This window comes from Eschscholzia californica, unplaced genomic scaffold (assembly GCF_041429995.1).
Source record: "Eschscholzia californica isolate CP2 unplaced genomic scaffold, dmEscCali1.0.p SCAF_1, whole genome shotgun sequence".
NCBI lineage: Eukaryota > Viridiplantae > Streptophyta > Magnoliopsida > Ranunculales > Papaveraceae > Eschscholzia > Eschscholzia californica.
The window spans coordinates 67,302,922-67,326,964 of record NW_028238198.1 but is presented as its reverse complement, the minus strand read 5'-3'; the positions used below and the strand labels follow the sequence as shown (position 1 = coordinate 67,326,964).

The 24,043-nt window shown below is 34.1% G+C and overlaps 1 protein-coding gene across 1 annotated transcript; it reads left to right on the top strand.

The window, feature by feature from the left end:
* The first annotated feature begins 11,054 nt into the window (after positions 1-11,054).
* Positions 11,055-13,655, top strand: LOC147568492 (myb-like HTH transcriptional regulator family protein). Its single transcript, XM_086654923.1, has 5 exons — positions 11,055-11,984; positions 12,166-12,242; positions 12,370-12,406; positions 12,502-12,622; positions 12,709-13,655. Exons 1-5 carry the CDS (start codon positions 11,699-11,701, stop codon positions 13,391-13,393), a joined length of 1,206 nt encoding a protein of 401 aa, XP_086511049.1. The 5' UTR covers positions 11,055-11,698; the 3' UTR covers positions 13,394-13,655.
* The last annotated feature ends 10,388 nt before the right edge of the window (positions 13,656-24,043 follow it).

The window sequence follows — 24,043 nt, the reverse complement described above, 5'->3', positions numbered from 1 at the left end:
CCCTACTGACATTAAAAGTAGGACCAGGACGACCATTAATAAGAACAACCATGGACGATGTGGAAATGCAGGTGTGAACAAGGCTAATCCACGTGGAATTAAAGCCCATCCGACTCATGATGGTCTCTAAGAAGTTCCATTCAATCCGATCAAAGGCCTTCGACATGTCCAGCTTAAGCGCGAAATAGCTCTTCGATCCTTTGATGAGTTTGAATGAGTGGACCACTTCTTGGCTGATGATGATGGTATCCGTAATCTGCCTCCCAGGCACATACGCAGCCTGAAAGGGCGAAATGATGTCGGGAAGCACCGACTTAAAACGATTAGCCAGGATTTTGGTGATAGTTTTATAGGTGGTATTCATAAGACTGATGGGACGGTAGTCAGCCGTCGTCTGAGGGGTTTTAGTCTTGGGAATAAGACAGATGTGAGTATGATTGACCTGCTCCGGAAGAGTAGAAAGGGTAAAAAAGTCCGAGACAAGCTTAACCATATCGTCCTTCACCGTAACCCAATTGGTATGGTAGAAGAGAGGGGGAAAACCGTCCGGGCCCGGGGCCGAGTCAGCTTTAAGCGACATAATGGAAGCATGAATTTCCTGCTCCGAAGGAATACGAGTGAGAGCAAGGTTAGACGAGTCAGAGATTTGCTGAGGGAAGAGATTCAGTAAGTCCTCGGAGATAATCGACCCCGAAGTAGTGGAAATGCTACTAAGGTTGATAGAGAAGATGTTAGCAATATCCAAAGCTCCTTGAATCCAAGAGCCATTATTGTCCTTGATAGCCGTAATGCGATTCTTTCTGTTCCGATTAATAGCTTTAGCATGGGAGAAAAAAAAAAATGAAACAGTGGTTTGAAGGAGAGATAGCCATCCACTGACGTGGTGCTTATATTAGATTCAATGATATGTGATTGAGTAGTAGTCAAGATGTAAAGACTATAAAGATGGGTTTCCAACGGAAGGATGATTTTAAGTCATTGATTGATTCAAAGGTGTTGGTTGATATTAGAGTGATTACACAAGATGATCTTGGATATAATTTCTTCTTGAAAATCCATAAGAAGATGATCGAATGATAACGAAATCACAACGATTGAAAAAAAAAAGACGTCGGGAAAGTGCGGAAACAAAAAGAACACAGGATTAACGAACCTGCTCTGATACCATGTGAAATATCATGTTAGTTGGTAGAATAGAAGACACAAACTAATATAAAAGACACAATAGTTTACGTGGTTCGGTCGGAGGATCACGACCTACATCCACGGAGAAAGCCATGAATGGCTATATTCTATTATCTCCACAATTGTGGGATTGATTGGTTACAGACTAAGACTCAATGCAACTCAACTCAATGTAAAATACATAGAGGTCACTTCTATTTATAGAGTGATTCGGGTATCTTATTATCCTAGGACTCTATCTAGGATAAGTACAAATAATGTTTTCATATATCTTGGACGGTTGATACGGATATCTTCGGATATCTACGGATCTCGATTCATCTCGATCTTTATACTCTAACAGAAACAAATTCGATAATATGAGAAACCTACTTTTGGAGGATGTTTTGTTCGACTTTAACAAATTTAAAAATAATCTACAAGTTTTGAAATGCCGCTTTAAAAAAACAAAATGAGTAATTGAATGATTTTTGTTGGACTTTAACAAACTCTGAAGGTCCTATTAGTCTCATCCATTTTTCTTTCCAAACATCTGGATCAAATTATTCAGTGTGGTTGGTTTGTTCCATTGTAATGAATGATGATTGATGAATGGTTCTATTTGGGTTTGGGCCTTATCCATTTCTCCCTAGTTAGGCTATTAAACAATGATACAGGATTTCTCAAAAAAAAAAGTTTTCCTGCATGCTCTAAAAACATGGATATTTTTAGGGGAGCTCTATAGGCACCACGATACAAACAAATTTCATGGGGTTAGCGGAGCCCTACCACAGGGCGCCTTTAGAAGTTTACATTTTCCTATTATATGTCAGAATGGCATGTAATATACTAACAAAAATTCTTTCTAATAATAATAAACAATAATTTTACTCTGATTGAACAGAGTCTCCAAAAGATGGATTATAAGTGTGTTAAAATTTAGTAAGTGCGTAGATCGTTTTGATGGGTTCACAAAACTTTTGTTTTTTTTTGGAAGTGGAGTAGGATCAACTTAGTCGTTACATTTGGCATTGATACATCGAAGATGTAATAAGTTCGATAACCGCCTACTCAAACTCGAACAAGACCGGGTCTATAACCCAACTAGACAATGACCTAAAACCCAATTACATTATTTATATCCTAATAATTCCGACTCAAATAACCAAGGATTCCACCTTCTCTGGGTTCGAACCTAGAACCTCCAGGATTTTCTGGAGTTTATGTCAACACCATGGAACCACTTTGGCCAGTAGCGTGTGGTGGGGGTGCAGGGTGTGCTCCCGCACAGGACCCCCCACCACATGAGCCCCAATTCTTTTTTTACTTTCCTAGACTTGTATAAGGCTAGAGTTACCCATAGGCCCACGTGAGAAGTTATTAAGTTGGTGGTGACTCACAACCCTAGTTACTAACTTTTCCAATTTCACTTTCATCTCTCTGCTTTTGGCTATATAATATTCTCTCTTATTACCTTCTCTCTAACCAGTAATCCAGTACCCACATTGGACAAATTATTGACTCCTTGTTACCTTATCCCTCTCTAGCGCATCAAGTAAGTCTTCTTTTTCTAGATTATGTAAAAACTGACTAACTACTGTTGCTCACCTAGTTTTGTTTGTTGTTATAAGCAATAAAAAATAAAGATTGACTGTGAAGGTTTAATTGACTATTTTGTTCAAAAAATGCGAGGAGAAAAAAATATCAAATAAGAATATTAAATGTAATCATTTAGTTCGAAATACGACCTTCAGATTCAATTTGTTGATGGAGTATTTTTTTTATAGTTATATTATTTAAAATTTTATGTTTATTATTCTGTGTCAAAAAAATTTATGCATGTACAAAATCCCGTTAATATTTTGACAACCGGACCCCCAATTTTGCAGCCACGCCACTGACTTGGGCTACCAATTGTTGACAAGTTCACAGAACTTTTGCTACGAACATATTTAAGTACCCGTCAGACTTGGTCATGGATTTCAAAAGCAAAAAAACAAAATGTTTTACGGTAAGACTTGAAGTCCTTATGAAATATAAATATAATGAAAACTTGATATCCATACACATACTAGAGGGACATCAAATAGATTAATACATACTTAAGGAATAAAATATGATGATGATCTGGAGAAGATAATAAAGATTGGAGGCGACAAACATCCTCATTCCGATCAAATATTATATTAATGGGTTTGATCCGTAAAAGTAGGATTCACTCATATTCACACATTCACATGTAATTATGTAATATAGGGACATCTAATATTAATGGTCACTAAAGTATTCCTTTTCTCTATACGAATCATACGAGAGAATTCAACATAACCAAACCTGGGTAAGAAAAAATGAAACCATTATCACGTAAGAAACCAGGATTTCATAAAATAAAGAAAATCCCTCTTTGGAAAAAACAAACCAAAAATGCATGAAACGAAGGAAAATAGGGAAGATTAACAACAAGAATTTTGAATTAAAAGAGAATAACTTGCATAATCAATTATTAGTATTTAATTAAATATAAATACTAAATAAATTATAAAATAATAAACTAATCTTAGTCGTAGAAGACAAAATTCTCAAACAACTTGAGAATATTTCTTGAAATAATATCTAATTTATGATACTTTATCCTCACAATAGAATAGTTTTAACTAATTATTTTACGTGTAAAGAATGGGAGATAATCAAGAAAACACCTAGTTGTATAAATCTGTTAATTTCTTTTTTTTTCAAACAATTTTTTTTTTTCTTTTGTGCTTTCTTATATTTCAACAATACAAAAGCATATGTTTCGTATATAGTGATATTTTGGTTGTCCGCCAGGGCCGTGCCTGAGAATTTGGAGGCCCCGTGCGAAATTTGAATTTAGGCCTCCTGACTTCAGTATCGGTCATACATAAAAAAACATAATTTATCAGTAGATCGATGAAAGCCATGAAATCTAAATGCATTTCAAAAGAAAATTGTTATGGGAAAAATTCTCCATTTTAAAATTTTATTTTTATAAAATATCTAGTTTAAGAATCTACAATCACTTTTTTTTGAATGAAAGGGAATCTACAATCACTTATGAACAAAAAAAATTATTTGTATCATGATTTTACATGTATATTTACATATTTTGAAATTATGTGTTAAGTTTGTTAGAATTATATTTCTTAAATCGTTTAACGAAAAGGAAAAAGAATTATTGGAAAAAGTGTAATTGAGCATAAATGAAGAGTTATTTAAGTAGTCGTGAGACAAAAAAAAAAAGGGATGGTACGTGGATCGAACCCGCATCTATTGATTGGAATGAAACACACCCGACCAACTCAGCTGGGTAAATATTTAACTCAATTTTACACATCTTCTAATATATATGAAATATATATATATATATATATATATATATATATATATATATATATATATATATTAAAATTTAATTCGGAGTGGGCCCTTAGTGGTGGGGGGCCCAGTGCGAGCGCCCTGCTCGCACCCCCCACCACACGGCCCTGTTGTCCGCAAATTATCAGAGGCTAGGCAAAGTACTAGTAGGACGGAAAGTGAGCTACCGAAGATGGATGGAGAAAGAAGCATGTCCGGGACTTTATTTTACATTTCTTCTTCTTAAATTTGTAATTTTCTTATTTCTTTTGCATTCATTAAGCGTTATCCTATGAATAAAATGCAATGTTTCATTAAGAGGATTTTCCAGGTTCACTTATGGTGTGTAATTATAAATTAATAGGGGTATTATTAGTAAAATAATTTGTTTTCACATGGGGTAGACTGATCTGGACCATCAAAATCAATGGGTCTACTAGATAGTTACGAATATGCATTTCTTAATCCTCTCTTTTTCATGTTTAATTAGGTTTGATTTAATTTCTTCGGTCAAATATATTTATTCCATTATAGCAACATAAGGCCCACTTCCATTTCTTATAAAATGAAATGGCTTTTGGTACAGGAAGAACACTATTTAGTAAAGACATTACGTTAGAAAGGTCAATTCATGTATTTGCTCTTCCTTTACGAAATTAATTTAAGGAGAGCGTTATAAGGATCACTTAATAAATACTGCCAAAATAGAAGGACTTAGATAAAAATTAATAACAAATCTAATATTTTATTCACTTGTAGTTTCTCTCACATAAACAACCAAACCTTAATATCGCCACTACAATCAAATCACCATTAATATTAAAAAAACTTGCAAAGTTTACCATCACTATAGTCTTAGTTTCGAGCTTTTAATGATGCCTCAAGATCTCATGGATGAGGAACTACATTTAATGAAGGAGGTAACCGACATCAAGAAACAAGATTCCTTTGACTTAAACGTAGACATCGACTTAAACGAAACCAATCGACTTAAACGAAGTTATCGACTTAAACAAAGACATTTATAATGAAGATAATATGTCTCGGGTAAAGAAATATCATTTTCTTGTCTTCCTCTATGGTTGAACAAATGTTTTAGGTCGTTTTTTTCGTAAAGAATTTTCGGTTGGATCGACTGAAAAAGACAACAAATTTTGGTAGGGTCAGCTGAAAGAAGACAACAAATTTCAATCGTAATGGCTGAAAAAGATGACAAATTTCGGTTGGGTCGATTGAAAAAGATAACAAATTTCAGTCGGTCCCGCTGAAAATAGTAATAAATTTTGGCTGAGATGGCTGAAATTAGTCTGTTTTTTCAACCGCTCTGGTCGAATTTTTAAAAAATTTTCAGCTGGTATTCATGAATTTTTATTTATGCTAAGAGAAATTTCTTTTATGTAAATGTCGCTTACATATTTTTCGAGTTACATCCTTGTTTGTATTCTTCATACTTGAAATCTTCAAAACTTACTTTAATTAGTGTTAAAACTCTAAAAATCTATGGAGAAATCAAGCAATAACAAGAATTACAAACTCTCTATGGAGATGAGTGTTGTGTTAGTCATCTAGGGTTTAGGTCGAACATGATTCTCTCTTCTCTCTCGAATGTTTTTAGTCGAACAGAAGGATACTCTCTTCTCCCTCTTTTGGTCCAAAATAGTTTGATGGGAGGGACCAAAGTATAAATTTGAAATATTTAAAAAAAAGATGATAATCCCTCCCTATTCTAAAAAGAGTGTTCTCCCTATCTAATGCACTGCCTTTTCTAAATATTGCTCTTCTTGTACCAAAGGCCAATGAAATAGTAGCAAACTAGTATTTTTAAAATTTGGCAAGTATTTAAAAAAACTTCCCACATTTGCTCAATTGTCAAAAAGATGTGAAAGAAAAAGTGAAATGAGAATAAGTTCACTTTTGGTAAGTGAGAACCCAAAAATAAATACATTTATGAAAACACAATTCATTGATTAGTTATTAGTTCGATTTTCTTCCCTTCAAACCATTATAAGTAACCATTGTGAATATTCAAAAAAAAATTAACGATCGTGACTGTTGTCTACTATACTAAAACCTACTAAACTAAAACCCACTTTATACACAATAAATAATCTCCATCCACCCAACAATATCTATTTCTATGTAGTTTAGGGCGCGAAAAATATGATCCCTTGGCTTTATAATGGAAAATGCGATATACTTGTTTCTTACTCCGTCCTTACAACTAAGCATGGCATATATCATCTAGATTAGCAAATTTACATAATATCCAAAGGGTAAAAGATGGATATGTAGAATGACATGATTTTGGGTGAGAGCATGATCTAAATTGTATGTATAAGTTATTTTATTATGTTAATTAAGTGTATATAGAAGAAAGAAATTATCAATTTTTAGCAAAAACTAAATTGTATTTGTACATATTTTCAGTAATATGAATTAAATACGTTTGATGTGTACTTTTAGTATCTTGGGTACTGTTAATATCTTGGGTTCTTATATTTTAATAGAGTATGATCTTAAAACAAGTCATATTTTGCAACAAGTCATGTTTTGCAACAATATTCCACATAAATAATAAGGTTAATTCCGCTAGTCTCCTGTTTTGACCCCAATAAGTGTCTAGCAGTTCGATTTGTCTTTTAAAGACAAAAATATTTCAACTTTTTCAGGACTACCCTTGGGGGCCAAAATGAATTTATTTACAAAAAAATTAAACACATAAAAGCCACTTCATCTCTCCCTCTCTCCTCAATTTCATCATCTCTCTCCTCCGCTTCATCTCTCTCGCCACCTCATCATCTTCTTCGGCGAATGTCGACGGACGACCAATTTTGCGGCCACCTTCAAACTCTAGAAAAAAATAGTCTTTTCTCTCTTCTTCGTCTTCTTTCTCCCCTTTTCCTCCTTCCTCTCTCTTCTTTTTCTTCTCTCACTCTTTAAGTTCCCTTCGCCGGTAGAAATCACGACGAAGGGTTTCCCGATCGGAAACCGTTCGTCCATGAGGGTTTTCGGTCTGGAAACCCTCCTCTTCTCGAAGGGTTTCCTACTTTGAAATCCCCATAGACGAAGGGTTTCCGATCTGAAAATCCTTAGGCCGTCGTTGCTCCCCTTTGTCGGGATTCCTGTTGTCGAAGGGGAACTTAGAGAGAGAAAGGAGAGAGATTGAGAGAAAGTAGAAGAACAAGAAGAGAGAGAAAGCAGGAGGAAGAAGAACAAGGGAGAGAAAGAAGAAGAGGAAAGAAGAAATATTTTTTATCCTACAGTTTGAAGGTGGCGAAAAAAATGATCGGCGGACAATCTTCGTCGGAGAAGATGATGAGGTGGCGAGAGAGATGAAGTGGATGAGAGATGTGATAAAAAGGAGGAGAGAGGGAGAGATGTAGTGACTTTTATGTTCTTAATTTTTTTTTTATTTAAATAATTCCACTTTGGCCGCCAAGGGTAGTCTCGAAAAAAGTTAATCTTTTTTGCTCTTGGGGGCCAAATAGAATTACCGGGCACTTATGGAGGCCAAAATTTGGAGTTGATCACAAATTGGGGGTCAAAACATGATTAACCCTAAATAATATTTACATGGACATTCAAATATATCCGAAAATAAAATAAATATAATCTGAAGCACAAAATAATCTTGCTATGTTTTTCTTTTTCCTTGTATTGTTTTTCATCTACCTTCTTTGGCATCTCATATCAATATATTTAGCATTTACGACCCATTTTCCTTTAAGATGTTGTTGAAAAACAAGACTATTTAATGTTGAAAATATTTCATTCCGATTTGGATTTCTTTATTAATTTATAATATTCAATAATATAAATTTAAAAAGATAAATTCTAGATGGATTATCATATCATCCCAAGCCCTACAATACATTATTATATTTCCTTTTATTTTATTTTTGAGAAATTCTACATTGAAATTCTTTCACCTAACCATTTCATTTGCCTAATAATGAAGGAAGCTTCATAATAAAATAATTTTTGATTTATTAAAACAAATGGACTATGATCATGTATGGTATATATACATGATATATATAGCATGCATGAGATGGTGAACGTGTAGAAAAAGACAGACATACTTTATTCTCATATCAAGGTAGATCCACTTTTATAGCTTCACGTATTTCATGCAGTAAAATACCAAAAATTATAATAATATTTTATCATATATTAATAATTGATTAATTATTTAATTAGCTAAAGAGAGACAAAGGTACTGTTTAGAGTTGACTATAGGTGTAATGGTTGGTCTGAATTTTTTTTCTTTTTTTAGATTACCCATTTGTGTTGTTAATTTAATTTTATCAATTTTAATGTATAATAAGCCAAAATAAGCTTACTAGACATAATTATAATAAATTTAATTATTTTATAAATTAAGTATAACTGTGAAAACTCAGAAGCATTTTGGACTATGTAAAGTTTGGCAAATTTGTCTAGTTCAATCAATCCTGCTTTGCTTGGTGTGTGATTTTGGACCTATCAAAGATACACAAAAGTTAGTCATAATTTTCTTAAAAGGTGGTATTTGTATGGTATGATTAATTAAACTCAACACTAATTCTTATGATGTTTCTCTCTTTTAAGCTAAATTTAGTTTAGATCAGTTGTTGTTTCTCTTTTTCTTTGAGGGATATGAAATTTGAGAAGTGATTGAGTTTTATCAATCAACTATAGAGTTTCTTAAAAGGAGAAATATAAAAGAGAAACATTTGAAAAGTTTCATTTTCAAACTTATTATAAGTTTCATTTTATTAGAGTTACTTCAAAAAAGTTAACTAGATTAGTTCCATGAATAATTGTTAAATTTTAGATGGATTCGATGTTTTGCATTTTATCCACCAGGGTCATAAATAATGGGTCTAATTTTTAGTGTCTTCTAAGCACTTAGAGTTATATCATTTCCGTTCCTTGAATAAAATTTATCTTATCCAACAAAAGAAATAATGCGCAAAATATTAATTCGTTATATTAGGGTCAAGATAGGTGGTCAACATTCAGAGTACTGATTCAAATCGTAACCAATGGTCACTGATCCTTGAGCTCTATTATGAGCCCAATCAGAATTATAAAATTTAGTTGTTCTTGGTGTTCTTCGTATTGTATAAAAGAATAAAACACATTTACTAACTTGCGATACTCGATCATTGAAGTAAACTCTTGCCCGATAGAATTTAAGACGATGAATTTATTGATATCATATACAACTGGAATATTTATTGGTCTGGCATATTTAAAGCATATATTCTCATTTCTACCATTTTTAATACAGGTAGTTCAACAAGTACTCACATTCATTAGAATATATATAGAGAGAAAAAAGTAGAAACCCTTTTTAGGGTTACAAATTGGTTTCATCCCAAGAAGCTCGTGAGAGTTAGAGATAATGATGATGAATAAAGGGTGTGGACATTAATAATGGTGTTGGCCGCAACTTTACTGGCTCAACTTGGGGGCACCGGTGTGTACACGTGGAGAGAATGTTAGGGTTCGCGTACACTGTTTGACTCCTGTTGTTAGCTAATTTGACTTACAAAAGTCAAAGTCAACTTACTTGAGGTTTTGAAAGTTTGACCCTGCATTATTAAGAGGTGAATTTTTTTCTTTTTTTCTTTTTTTGCATTCACCAACTTTTCTTACAATTCCTCTTTTTTGGTTGTTGAAATTTCTTACCATTCTTCTTGTTGTTATAATTCACATATTTAGAGTAAGGTGTATTAGGACGTATTATTAATACAAAATTTATTAGCGAGAGTAACTGGATACGTCAATCACATTCATGCGAGATAAAAAAAAAATTGTTTATAATTGTGTGTTTGATGCTTAACACTACATTTTTTAAGCTACGGAAAATAAGTATATCAATAAATAATTGTCTACAAAAAAAAAAAAAACAAGTCTACCATTTGGATATCAACAAATGTATTTTTGTTCAAAAGCAAAAAAGTTTGTTTAACTACAATATTATAATTCTACACGGTTATTGGGGATTTCGATCAAGTGGTAGTCCCACAATAGTGCGACTGAGAGACAAGTGACTTGGGTAAAGAATGATAAATTTTTGTATTGTTGGACTAATGTGTTTCTTAGTACCCTTTAAAATTTAGTCTAGTTTGTCACATACTTTCATGTTTAACTTTAACATTGGAATCTCATTTTGTTACTCATAGGCAATTTACATAATCACACCTACCTCAAATGCTACGGATCTAATGAATTAGGAAAACTAGTTAAACCGATTTTACTCGAAAATCATGAGTTACCCATGTTTGTTTTTCCAAAAAGTTTTCTTTTCCAAACTAAAGAATTATATAAGAATGTATATATATATATATAGTATAAGTTATTAGGTAAGGTAGATAGGAGGAATCTCTTGAAGAAGTGAAATAGGATGGGGAGGTGGCAATTGGTAAGTTCCAAGAAGGGACAAATCCGTGATTCTCCACGGGGAAAGGAGACAATTGAACTTATAGTAATTTTTTCTTCCTCTTTTAGGGTTGAGAGTTGGCATCAGAGACAGCAGGCATCAATCAGTCATCAAAACGTGATCCCAAACTCACACACTCACACACATGCACAGACTTCCCGCACTTTCTCTCTCTCTCTCTCTCTTCTCTTTCTTATCACTTTTTCATGCATGCTTTATAGTTAGTATATTATGCCTTCTCTCTCTCTCTCTCTCTCTCTCTCTCTCTCTCTCTCTCTGTCTCTATTCACATCCCTTACTACATAACATTCATACATACATGTATAGACAGTGAGACATATTGAATATATAATATTTCTATATATTCATCACTATTAGCTAGGGATATAAAACAGTGTTGTATATATATAGAGGAGAGAGAGAGAGAAGAATAACTCTTCATGTTTAGGTAGGGTTAGGGTTTCATTTCCTATCTCTCTGTTCTTGTGTATAAAATCATTCTTATACTTTCTTAGAAAGTTTTCGAGCAACGGTAGTGGTTCGTTTGCTATTCGATCTCTTCCATGGGTATTTTGATTTGGTTTTCTCATGTTGGAAGAAGAGTATCACTCTTGAAGATGAATTTCTACTGATTATTGTCTAATTATTGTTGCTACTACAAGTTTTGATTCATTAGGGCTAATAGAGTACTTGGATTCACAAAGGGGAGGAGAAAATCAAAGAGAGAGAGAGATGAAAGAAAGTATTAGCACTGAAGGTTCAAATACTAACCCATGTGACAAGAATATTGATGAAGAAGACGACGAGGATGAGGAAGTAGATGAAGGTGATGATGAAGAAGATGAGATGCCTAAAACTGGAGGAAGTTCAAGCAATAGTACAGTAGACGAAAACGAAAGGAAAGCATCATCAAGTGGTGTTCGGCCTTATGTCCGTTCAAAAACGCCTAGGCTTCGTTGGACTCCAGATCTTCATCTTTGTTTTGTTCATGCTGTTGAAAGACTCGGCGGACAAGATAGTTAGTACCCTAAACTCTTTTCTATGTTAACCCTATAAATTCATTAATATGTGTATCTTTCTCTCTATACTAGAGAGGCCAGAGTTCGAATCTTAATATTCTAGAAAGAACCGTAGAAAAACAAAGACTTCCTTTTCTTGTTTGTTGATCGATCGCTTGTTGTGAACAAATTTTGATGCAGGAGCAACACCTAAGCTAGTTCTTCAATTGATGAACATCAAAGGTCTTAGTATAGCTCATGTCAAGAGCCATCTGCAAGTAATTTGATTCAAACCCTTCTTTTACATTTAATTTTCCTATTAAGAACATAAATTAAGTACTTCTTTTGCTCTAACCATTAACTGATTTCGTCTTCCTCTTTATATCCAATCTGAATTATACATAGATGTATAGGAGCAAGAAGATCGACGATAGGGGTCAAGGTAAACATATCTAGTCATTCATTTCAAAATCTCAATTAAATCGAAATTAGGGTTTTTGACATATTAATATGGAGTTTGATTTCTTCTTTTGACAGTCATAAGTGATCATAAAGGACATCTCATGGAAGGTGAAGATGGTCATATTTACAACTTCAGCCAACTTCCTATGCTTCAAGGTTTCAACCAAAGGCCTAGTACTTCCAATACTAGTTTCGGGTAAGACCTAATTGTTATGAATTTGAAATTAGAAGTCTTTTATTTCTATGAATTCGATCTCATTAGAGATGTCTTTTTCTACAAAGCTATGATAGCTTTTCATGGAGAAGTCATGCAAAATGGATGGCTAGTCCTTTCATGAGCATATCTGCAAATAATAGACCAAGACTTGGAGTATATGGTTCAATGGAAGAAAAGATTTTTGGAAATAGTACTACTCCAAATTGGAATTTCCATATGGGTAGTTCTACTTCTACTAGTGAACCAAAAAGATCAAACAAATTCGTCGATCAAGAACAGAAAAACGAATTTCATTCCATGACATCGTCCGGTCAAGATCAATCTTGGAAACACCCATTGAGATCATTTCAAATTGAACCAACCAACTTCAAAACTCATCATATATTAGAAAGGGGAAGAGAGAATATCAAACTCATGAATAACTTGAACAACAACATAAACAACACAAACCTTAAACGGGTCGAGTTGAGGAGACCTTCAAGTAGTACTACTCATCAAGATGAAGGGCAAAAAAGAAAGGCTTCTGATTGTGATATTGATTTGAATTTATCATTAAAGATAGCATCAACAAATGATGATCAATGCAAGAAAGTTTTAGTTGAGGAAGAAGATGAAGTTGGTAATGAATTAACTCTTTCTTTGTTCTCATCATCACCATCATCATCAAAGATTAGGAAGTTGAAAGAAGAAAAAGATGACAGTACTAGGGAACATGCAAGAATGGCAAGTACTCTAAATCTGACTATATGAATGAGACAATTCTAAGTGAGATCTTGAGGTACTAGCTTGTTCAAGAGAAGAACAAAAAAAAAATAATTATAAATATATTATAGAGATCAGTGTCAATTGTTGTACCAAAAATACAAGGTAATAACTACCACTTGTTCATCTTTTCTTGTTATTTTTTTTTTTTTTTTATCGTTTTGTATTAATGCAGTAACTTGATATCAACCTTTAATTCTTGAATTGGTGTCAAATGATCAGTAATGTAGCAATTTAGATAAGTTAATTATTTGATTAATGTCATAATTTAGAAATAAATGTAATTAGTAAAAATCTAATATATAAAATTTGGTGTTTTGCTTTAGTATTGTTTATATATACTACAAAGCCATTCACAATGTTACTAATAATAGTTGGAGTTGTATTTAGAATCTTATACAAAATATTGATGTCACTATTTGTTAATTGAGTTTAATTAAATAAAATACTAATCGAAAAGATAGTTGATAATAGCATGTGGTCAATTCAGCCAGGGAATATTAGTCTCTAAACAAAACTATGAGTGAAGTTCAAGGTGGATTCGCTATATAGTTAAGCAGTTGTTATATATATGTTGGTAGGTTAACTAGGTATAATGCTATCTTTTCTTCTACATTTTACCTACTGTTCTGTATACTCCATTACATCACCTCTAGTATCATTAGTGTTGGAGATTAGAGGTATAGATACTTCAATACACTCAAATAAACTCAAAAGATTCACATCAACATACTTTCATATAATAAAGCTTCTTTAGATCTACACAATCTCATAAAACAAGAGACACAAAGTTTTGTCACAATATTAAACTAGATATTGAAGTTAGTTCTTACCTTAAACACAATATTCATACTAGATCTATGTCTTCTTCTTCAAGTTTCTTGTATACTATTCTCCTTTTACTTTCTCACTCTAGATTGTTCTTGAACTTGACTAAGAAAAAGAACTCTCTACACCCTTTTAATTAATTTCATGAGACTTTTACTTTTTTACCCCTTCTAGTTTGGTAAATCATTTACTCAAACCCACACTTTTATATTGGGCCCAAACCCAAATTTGGTTTAAAAGCCCCCTTTACAACATCCCCCCTTAAACCAAATTTCCATAGCTTCTCATACCTAACATCCACTTCAATCTCTCAAAGACATCATGCTTCAAGGGCTTCGTAAATATATCCGCTATTTGATCTTGAGACTTGCAATACATCACTTCAATATCACCTTCCTTAACATGTTCACGAATAAAATGGTAGCGTGTATCAATGTGCTTGCTTCTTTCATGACAAACGGGATTCTTGGCTAAAGCAATAGCCGATTTGTTATCAAGGAACACTTCGGTTGGACCAACTTGAGGGCATTGAAGATGCTTCAACATATTTCTTAACCAAATTGCATGACAAACCATAGAGCTAGCGGCTACATATTCCGCCTCACAAGTAGATAAAGTCACAATGGGTTGTTTTTTAGAAGACCAAGTAAATGCCGTGTAACCCATAAAAAATACAAACCCCGATGTACTCTTTCTTTCATCTAAGTCTCTACCCCAATCACTATCGGAATAACCGATAAGTTTAAAATCTTGTTCACAAGAGAAAAATAACAGGAAATTGGGCCGGAGGCCCAATTCCTAGTAATTTTTTGTTAAAAAGACAACCCATCTTTTTAACTAGCTAGGCCCCAAGTAAGTTATCAAAATAGGCTTGAAGGACATTTTTAAAGGCACCAACTTTTTAAGAGTCAAAAATACCCTTCATTCAATTAGAAATACCTAGTAATAATCTAACTAATAAATCAGGAATTTGAGTTTTTCTCATGAACGAACCGAGTTGGATTGTCGACGCCGATTAGAATTTCTAGGGTTTGAATCGATTTTGGCTATAAGATAGGTTGATGTTTTTAGGTTTTGGTGATTTAATCTATTTGCTTGTTGTTTGAAGAGGCTTTTAAGGGGTTTGATCTAGTTTTTGGTTCTAAATTCTAGAGAGAGAAAGTTTTATATACTTTCAATGGAAGGAGAATTTGATAGTGTTTCAAGGTATAATCCAAATTCTTCATTGCTTTATTTTCATTGAGTTATGAATGATGGATGACAATTTATTGGTTTTGATGTTTATGTTCAAACTTATTTGTTGGATTTATATGGAAGTTGTGAAAGTATAGTTGATGCAAGCAATGTGTTTGATAAAATGCTTGAAAGAGATGTTGTTGCTTGGAATGCAACTTTAGTTGGTTATACAAGACTTAGGTTGGTTGAAATAGCTATAAAGTTGTTAGATGAAATGCCTATGAGAAATATTTTTTCTTGGACAATCATGATTGGTATTTTATGTTCAAATTGAGAATTTCATGAAAGCTTTGGAAGTTTTTCGAAGAAATGTAAAATGATGGTGCTAGAGCTTATAAAATGACTATTATGAATTTGTAGGGGTTTTAGCTAGTTTTCGATACAACATTCTATTAGACAAAATATAATAATTTGTAACAAATTTTATGTTAAATCAATTCAAAAACTAATTTGCAAACCATTTGCATGGCATTGCAAGGTGTTTGTAAGGCTCTGCAAGGTGTTTGCAAGGCTTTGCAAGGCTCTGCAAGGTGTTCGCAAGGCTCTGCAATTTGTTTGCAAGGCTCTGCAAGGTGTTTGCAAGGCTCTGCAAGGTGTTTGCAAGGCTTTGCAAGGCAGTGCAAGGTGTTTGCAAGGCAGTGCAAAGTGTTTGCAAGGTATTTTCTTAGACTAGGGTTAGGTTGGTCTTTTTACGGAAATTGAAAATTACATAATTGCCATCAGGGAGGTGAAGCCTAAAAAACTTTGATGAATCCTTTTTAACCAAAGTCATAATTTCTTAGGGAGTTTTGACCAAATTCCCCGAAAAATAAACCATCATTGAGCGTACCTTTAATATATCGAAGGAACCTCTTTGCAACATTAAGATGAGATTCATCCGGTGTCTCCATGTACCTACTCACTAGCCCAACTCCATAAAGAATATCCGGTCTTGTACATGTAAGATAACGTAGACTTCCAATCAAACTTTTGAAATATGTAGGATCGACATCACTTCTTCTTGAGCATTTTCTCAACTCCACTCCACTTTCAAGAGGGGTGTTTACCGGATTACATGACTCCATTTTAAACCTTTTAAGAACTTCCTTAGCATATCCACTTTGAGAAATAAATATGCCATTTTCCATTTGCTTCACTTCAATACCAAGGAAATGACCCATCAACCCAATATCGGTCATATCAAATTCCTTAATCATGCTCTTCTTGAACTCATCAAATAGTCTTGAATCATTACCGGTGAATATCAATTCATCAACATAGAGACAAACAAATAACATACCTCCACCTTCTTTCACTTTCATATATAAAGTGTGCTCATGAGGACACTTTTCAAATCCATTTTCTTCAAAATACTTATCAATTCTTGCATTCCATGCACGTGGAGCTTGCTTTAACCCATAAAGGGCCTTCTTCAACTTATAAACTTTATCTTCTTTGCCCTTTCTAACATACCCTAAAGGTTGTTCAACATATATCTCCTCCTCAAGGATACCATTCAAGAATGCCGACTTGACATCAAGTTGATAAATTTTTCATGAATATTGAGCCGCTATAGAAATTAACAATCTAATTGTTTCCATACGAGCAACGGGAGTAAATACCTCACTATAATCAATGCCGGCTCTTTGCTTGTAACCTTTAGCTACAAGTCTTGCTTTGTATCTTTGGACTTCTCCACTTGCATTCTTCTTTGTCTTATACACTCACTTCACACCAATAGGTTTGTATCCTTTTGGCAAATTTGTCAACTCCCAAGTATCATTTTTTTCAATTGCATTCATTTCTTCATTCATAGCATTTTCCCATTTTTCTTCTTGGATGGCTTCTTCATAACTAATAGGATCACAATCCATGAGAAAACAACACAAATTTAATTCTTCCTCATTATCCACAACTTCATATATCTCTCTCAAACTTCTTGTCTTCATTGGCCCTTCATTAGAACTTCCCCCCGATGATGAGGATGATGGAGATGAGGACGATGGTGTTTGTGGGTCTCTTTGAAATTCTTTTGGTGGCACATCTTCTTCTTCTTCTCCTTCAAGTCTAAGTTCAACTTGAACAATTTCTTTTCCTTTCCATTCCTATGCCAAATCTTCTTCAAATACCACATCCCTACTAAATAGAACTTTATTGACAATTGGATTAAACAACTTGTAACATTTCATTTGCTCATTATGCCCAAGAAAGATATATTTCTCACCTTTGTCATCAAGTTTTGTTCTTCTTGCTTCCGGTATCTTTGCATAAGCAATACATCCAAATATCTTTAAATGAGATACACTTGGGACATCTATTTAACAAGTATACGACACATGCAACGGCTTCACCCCAAAATTCTCTAGGCAAACTTTTTACTTTTAACATGCTTCTTGCCATGTCTAATATGGTGCGATTTTTTCCTTTCGGCAACTCCATTTAGTTGTGGTGTGTATGACGGAGTAAGTTCATGAACAATCCCATGTTCTCTACAAAACATATCAAATGCTCTTGAGGTAAATTCTCCACCTCTATCGGACCTTAGTTTCTTTATCATAAAACCACTTTGTTTCTCAACCATGTTCTTGAACTCTTTGAATGCCTCAAATACTTTGGATTTATTTTTTAGGAAATAAACCCATTTTTTTCTACTAAAATCATCAATAAAAGTGAGAAAGTAATTGTTACCTCCATTTGTCATTGGCTTCAATGGACCACAAACATCGGTATGCACAAGCTCCAATATATTAGATGCTCTCCACCTCCCTTCTTTAGAAAAACTTGTGCGATGATGCTTGCCAAAGATACACCCTTCACACACTTTGTTTGGGTGATCAATACATGGTAAACCCCTTACCATATTATTGCTTGCCAAGGTCTTCATCCCATCAAAGTTTAGATGCCCAAGTCTCAAGTGCCACAACCAAGATTCATCTTTCACAATAGAGTTTAAGCATTTTGCATCACCATGTTGAATGTTCAAGGGAAATAATCTATTCTTTGCCATCTTTACCTTAGCAATTAGAGTTCCACTTCTATCTCTTAATGTGAGATGAAGATCCTTCAATCTTATATCATAACCTTTTTCTAAAAGTTGTCCCAAACTCAAAATATTATTTTTCATTGCGGGAACATAATAGACATCGGAAATATAGTTATGTTTTCCATTTTTTAGTTGAATGAGGATATTACCTTTCCCTAGCACAGGTATCTTTGAGGAGTCACCGAACTTTACACACCCTTTCGTTTAGTGATATTAATAAAACTCCGTGTTTTGTTTGCCCTCAGTCTAAACAAACCCGCTTACCATTCCCACTAGTACATCTACCTCTTCTCGCCCTTTCGAACATATTTATGGGGACCATTTTTTGTTCAATTTATCTCTGGTTGTCGCTATTTCTTAATAATTGTATATGATTTTTCTCGCCGTACTTGGTTATTTCTTTTACATTGTAAATCCGACACTACTAAATTTATCATCAATTTCTTTCATTATGTGTTCACTCAATTTGATTCAAAAGTGTCAACATTTAACTCCGACAATGGGTCTCCAATATTCTCTCAAATCCAAACTTTCCATTCGGCTAGGCATCCATATCACCTCATCCTTGAGATTACTATCTACCACCACCTCTCTAGCCCTGACCTTGATATTCCCTAACATAGCTGCAATATACGTAGGAAAAACCCAGCTTGACTGCCTAATAAACTTAGAAAACCAGGGCATCTACGTGTAGATAAGAAATATATCTATACCTCTCATCAAATGCATCGTAAAAAAGACCGCAGGGATGCCATAAATCTGTCCAAAACTTGGTATGACGACCATCCCTTAAAGAAGTACAAATGAGTCGCCGAGTCGTTGACCTGCTAGCTAGAATCCGATGCCAACACCAAGAACTATTACTCGGAGTCAACAAAGTCCGGAAATGCTTATCTTTGATTAGGTTATTTCTCACCCATTCAGCCCACAAGCTCCTTTTGCTACTAACCAAGACCCATATATGTCGAAGATTTGATGCCTCGAAAAGTGTTTAAATATTGCGAAACCCGAGAACCCCCTCATCAGTAGGGTAACATAGATTTTCCCAGCCATTGGGAGCTCTCTTACACCCCATATCCACACCAGACCAAAGGAACTTACTAAAGATGAAATTGATATCATTTATAACTCTTTTGAGAATTACAAACACCGCCGCCCAATATAATGACATACTGTTCAGAACCACCTTTATGAGAAGAACCCCCAACAAACAATAAAAAGTGACTCTTCCAAGATTGGATTCGTCCCTTGATTTTATCAATCAGCGGAATGCAGTGGCTATAGGTGGGACGAGAAGATATAACAGGTAAACCCAAGTATCGAACTGGCAGATAACCAGTACCGAATTCCAGGATGGTAGTGATATCACTTTGACCTTGAGCCGAAAGACTAGCAAAGAAGATAGTGCTTTTGTGTATGTTGGCCTGCAACCCGGTCGCCCGATGAGAACCAGTTAACACACCTTTTAGAGATTGAGTCGAACCCGAGTCTCCTTGAAAGAAGACCATGAGATCGTCCGCGAAACAGTTGGTTTCTTGTTAGAAGTTTCTAAATTTTGCCAACATCCATTGGTGACGATTTCTTTTCCAACAGTTGGTTAACAAGGACACTATTCTGTCACCTACATGCTAACCTACTTGTCACAGTGTTTGTTGCGACGAACCTCACTGTCGCCACTTTTACTACCATTCACCGCAGCCTTTTGCTGTTAGAAATATTATATTTCCTTACTATGGTTTCTACTGTCACTTATATCCATCTGTGACGTAATTTTCTTTCACCTTCTTTCTTCAATATGTGACACCAACATCGATTAATTTCATCCATTTTTCTTTCCGGATATACCCGTGACATTTCTAAAGTCATACTTTGTTTATGACGACTTTACCTTTGTGCCAAAATTTTGTTCTTTTCATTCAACGGAGAGAGAATTCCTATTTTGACTTTTAATTCCGGAATTCAACTCGCGAAATTTTCATTATCATATTTTTTGTTATGATGATTTTCTTTCTTACCAATTATATTTTGGACTTTTCCTACCACGAATTGAATATCATTGTTTTAACCTTTACTTTCGGATTTTCCGTGACATTTTCAAACTCATATTTTGTCTATGATGACTTCTCTTTCTTACTAATTATATTTTTTGCTTTTCCGACTACGAATAGAATATCTTTATTTTGACCTTTAATTTCGTATTCAACCATGACATTTTCAAGATCATACATTGTGATGATTTTATTTTTCACCAAATTAGTCTTGTTTCATCTATTTTGGGTTTTCTTCAGGAATTGTACCAACGACTTTGACATTTTCACGATAAGAAATCTTTTGTCGACAATTTTTCGGCACCATCATTATGGTTGTTAATCCTACACATTTTTTTTTTGCAACTTGACAATGATTTCCTTGTCAATTTTAAAAACAACATTTTTATTTTGTTGTCGATTCCAGTCATGGTATCGACTTATCTGTATCCAAGGATGAGGTGATATGGATGCCTAGCCAGAATGAGGTCCTAAAGTCTTCTTTTAGACACTGATCTAGTTTAGAATTTAATAGTGGTTATTACGTTCTTCAAGAAACATCGGATGTTTTAAACCAGTGTTAAATTAACAAAAGGTTCTTAGAAAACTGAAATCGTTAACATTGATACTCACAGATGAAATCAAAAGATTCAACTCATTAACTGTAGCATTATCCCTTCGGTCTGGTTGACATTGGATACATGAAAAAGTTCTTAGACGATGGACTTCTGAGTCTGAATAATGTGGAATTATAAGACACATGTTCGTATTGTCTTAAGGACCAAATGATAAAGTTCCGCATTTCAGAAAAAGGATTAGGACTGGTAATGTATTTGGGACTCATACTAGGTTATGCAGATCTATAAGTTTACATGCAGGAGTTAAAGCAAACTACTTCAACACGTACCTGATGCAGCTGACAAAATAACATTAGAATTTTATGCTAAGTGGGGTCATGACAAGTCAGGGATTAGATGACCTAGTGGAAGATTTTCTAGTTTTAGTAGTTTCCGAATTCTATATTTTCTAAGTTTTAGTAGTTTCATAATATTAGTTGCTTTAAAGAAGATTTCCTACTTTTTAGCAGTTTCCCAGTTTTGGTTATTTTCTTAGTTTTTAGCAGTTTCTAGATTCCAGATATTTAGAGTTTTACTAATTTTAGACTTCTATTATTTTAGGGTTTCAAGTCTATAAATAGGCCTTTTATGTTCATTGTTAAGGAATCTTAGTTTATTGAATAAAGTTTTGTTTGATTTAATCAATCATAGAGGAACGATCTCTATACTTTAAATCTCTTGCCTACTACGCGCTGCATCAGTTGGTATTAGAGCTTGCGTCGATCTTGAACAATGTCACCGAGAAGACAACCTGCTAGAGGTAGAGAGGATCCCATGCATATTGTTAATGAAAGAGTTGAAGCTATAAATCAACGATTAGACGGTGTTGACGAATGGCGGCAACAGATGACTCGAATGATGAAAGAATTAACGCATCGGTTAGATTCCTACATTGTTCATCAAAGGAAACTGACTTCACCAGATCGTCACTTGGTAAGGGATGATGAATCTACTGAAGATGATTTTCATAATCCTTTTGCTAGGGACGTTCGGGGAAGAAAGAACCAAACCAATCACGGTTCTCGGAGATGGGAAACGAGATTTAGGATTAATATCCCGGAATTCAGAGGGCGTGGTCAACCTGAAGAATTCCTCGACTTGCTAACTGCGGTTGACGATATTTTAGAGTTTAAGGGGATACCTCAGGATAGACAAAATCCTCTTGTGGCTACTAGACTTTGTGACAGGACAGCTGCATGGTGGCAGCAACACAAGTTAATGCGGTCCAGAACAAGGAAATCAAAGGTAACTTTGTGGGAGAAGATGGAGAAATATATGCGTGCAACTTTTCTTCCACGTAACTACACCAAGTTAATGTATGAAAAATCGCAAAGATTGCAGCAAAGAAAGAACACTTATAATTTTCAATTCGACGTGAAGAAAATTGTGTTGCTACCACTGGAGATTCTCAGTAGGTGAATATGACAAGTTATCAACAAGGCAAATCAAACCACTGGAGATACTTGAGAAGATTGATCTGAATGCTCATTGTTAAGGGAGCTTAGTTTATTGAATAAAGTTTTGTTTGATTTATTCAATCATAGAGGAGCGATCTCTATACTTTTAATCTCTTGCCTACTACGCGCTGCATCAGTACCCTGACAATTTTATGAAATATGGAAACGTACAAGCCATAAAGTTTAAGTCAGAGATGTTTGAAAAGGTTCAAATAAAGTACAAAACGAAATAAAGAATCACTTTGGCAAGAAAAATAAGCCATCAGATTAGGTTGGAGTTCTGCAAATTTGAGTCAAGAACTTGATAACCATCTAAGGAGTTGTGAAATGGCTTCTCAACTCACTCCAAGAAACACATCCGATGGATGATGGATCCAGTGGGAGTAATGGAACGATGTTAGACATGATTCGATCAATTATGGGTTTAGGCCAGTCTTCCAAACACCGTTTGGGATATATTATACACCCGGGCGGTTACTATTTAGGATCATCACAAATTAGTATTTAGATAAACTCTAACTACTTACTTTTAGCATCTCCACTGCAACACTCAACAAAAACATAAGTAATCAAAAATGTCAAGTATGAATTGAGATTCTCTTTCCTAGGTGGAACTATTGAGATACTCAATTCAAAATACTTCTCGAATACAACACTTAAAAAACTCAACATTTACTTTTGGTTTTTATTTTAATATATTAAAGGGTTTTTTGAGCTTACCCCCTCGTCACTAATTGGTAATTGAGTTTACCCCCTCCAATAATCGGTAATTGAGTTTACCCCCTTAGACTTACTATTAGTGACAAAAATACAAAGGTTATGTTTGGCGTACGTGAAATAATTGCGACTACCAAGAACAACTATTCTTCAATATGGTTCCTAGTAGAGATTCTACTTCATTTTATTGTTTGATTTGGTTGGGAATATGATTAGTAAAGATTGATTTTGTTTATATATTATTTACTTTATGATTTTATTATCACGTACCAAACATATCCTTAGTAGTTTTGACAAAAAAGCTAAACTCAAGGGGGTAAGCTCAATTACCGATTACTGAATGGGGTAAACTCAATTACAAATTAATTTTGATGGGGTAAGCTCAAAAAACTCTATATTAAATGACTAGGTATAACTCTTGCCCATAAGGATAGGGCACGGGCAATCTTGTGTAACACATCACAAAAGGTTAATTGTTTCGAAATCGATTAACATGATGAAAAAATATATTACCATAATATATCGTAGGTAAAAAGAGCATCGATAAACTCAAATTAAAATAAAATTAAGAAATTATAATAGGTTAAAAATTCTGGAAACTTGGAGGAATGAGTTATTTTTATAAGAAGTACAAGTAGTTGTGGATGATTGATGGATGAGTTGAAAGAAAGATTTATCAAACAGTGAAGGTTCCAAATTAAGATATAGGAGAAAAGGTGTATTACTTGACAATT

What these genes read in the sequence shown, in the direction of transcription:
- LOC147568492 (XM_086654923.1), top strand. Translation starts at nt 11,699, where the DNA reads ATGAAAGAAAGTATTAGCACTGAAGGTTCAAATACTAACCCATGTGAC. An exon ending in ATGTCAAGAGCCATCTGCAA is followed by an intron (nt 12,243 to 12,369) that starts GTAATTTGATTC and finishes AATTATACATAG; the next exon opens with ATGTATAGGAGCAAGAAGAT. An exon ending in GATCGACGATAGGGGTCAAG is followed by an intron (nt 12,407 to 12,501) that starts GTAAACATATCT and finishes TTCTTTTGACAG; the next exon opens with TCATAAGTGATCATAAAGGA.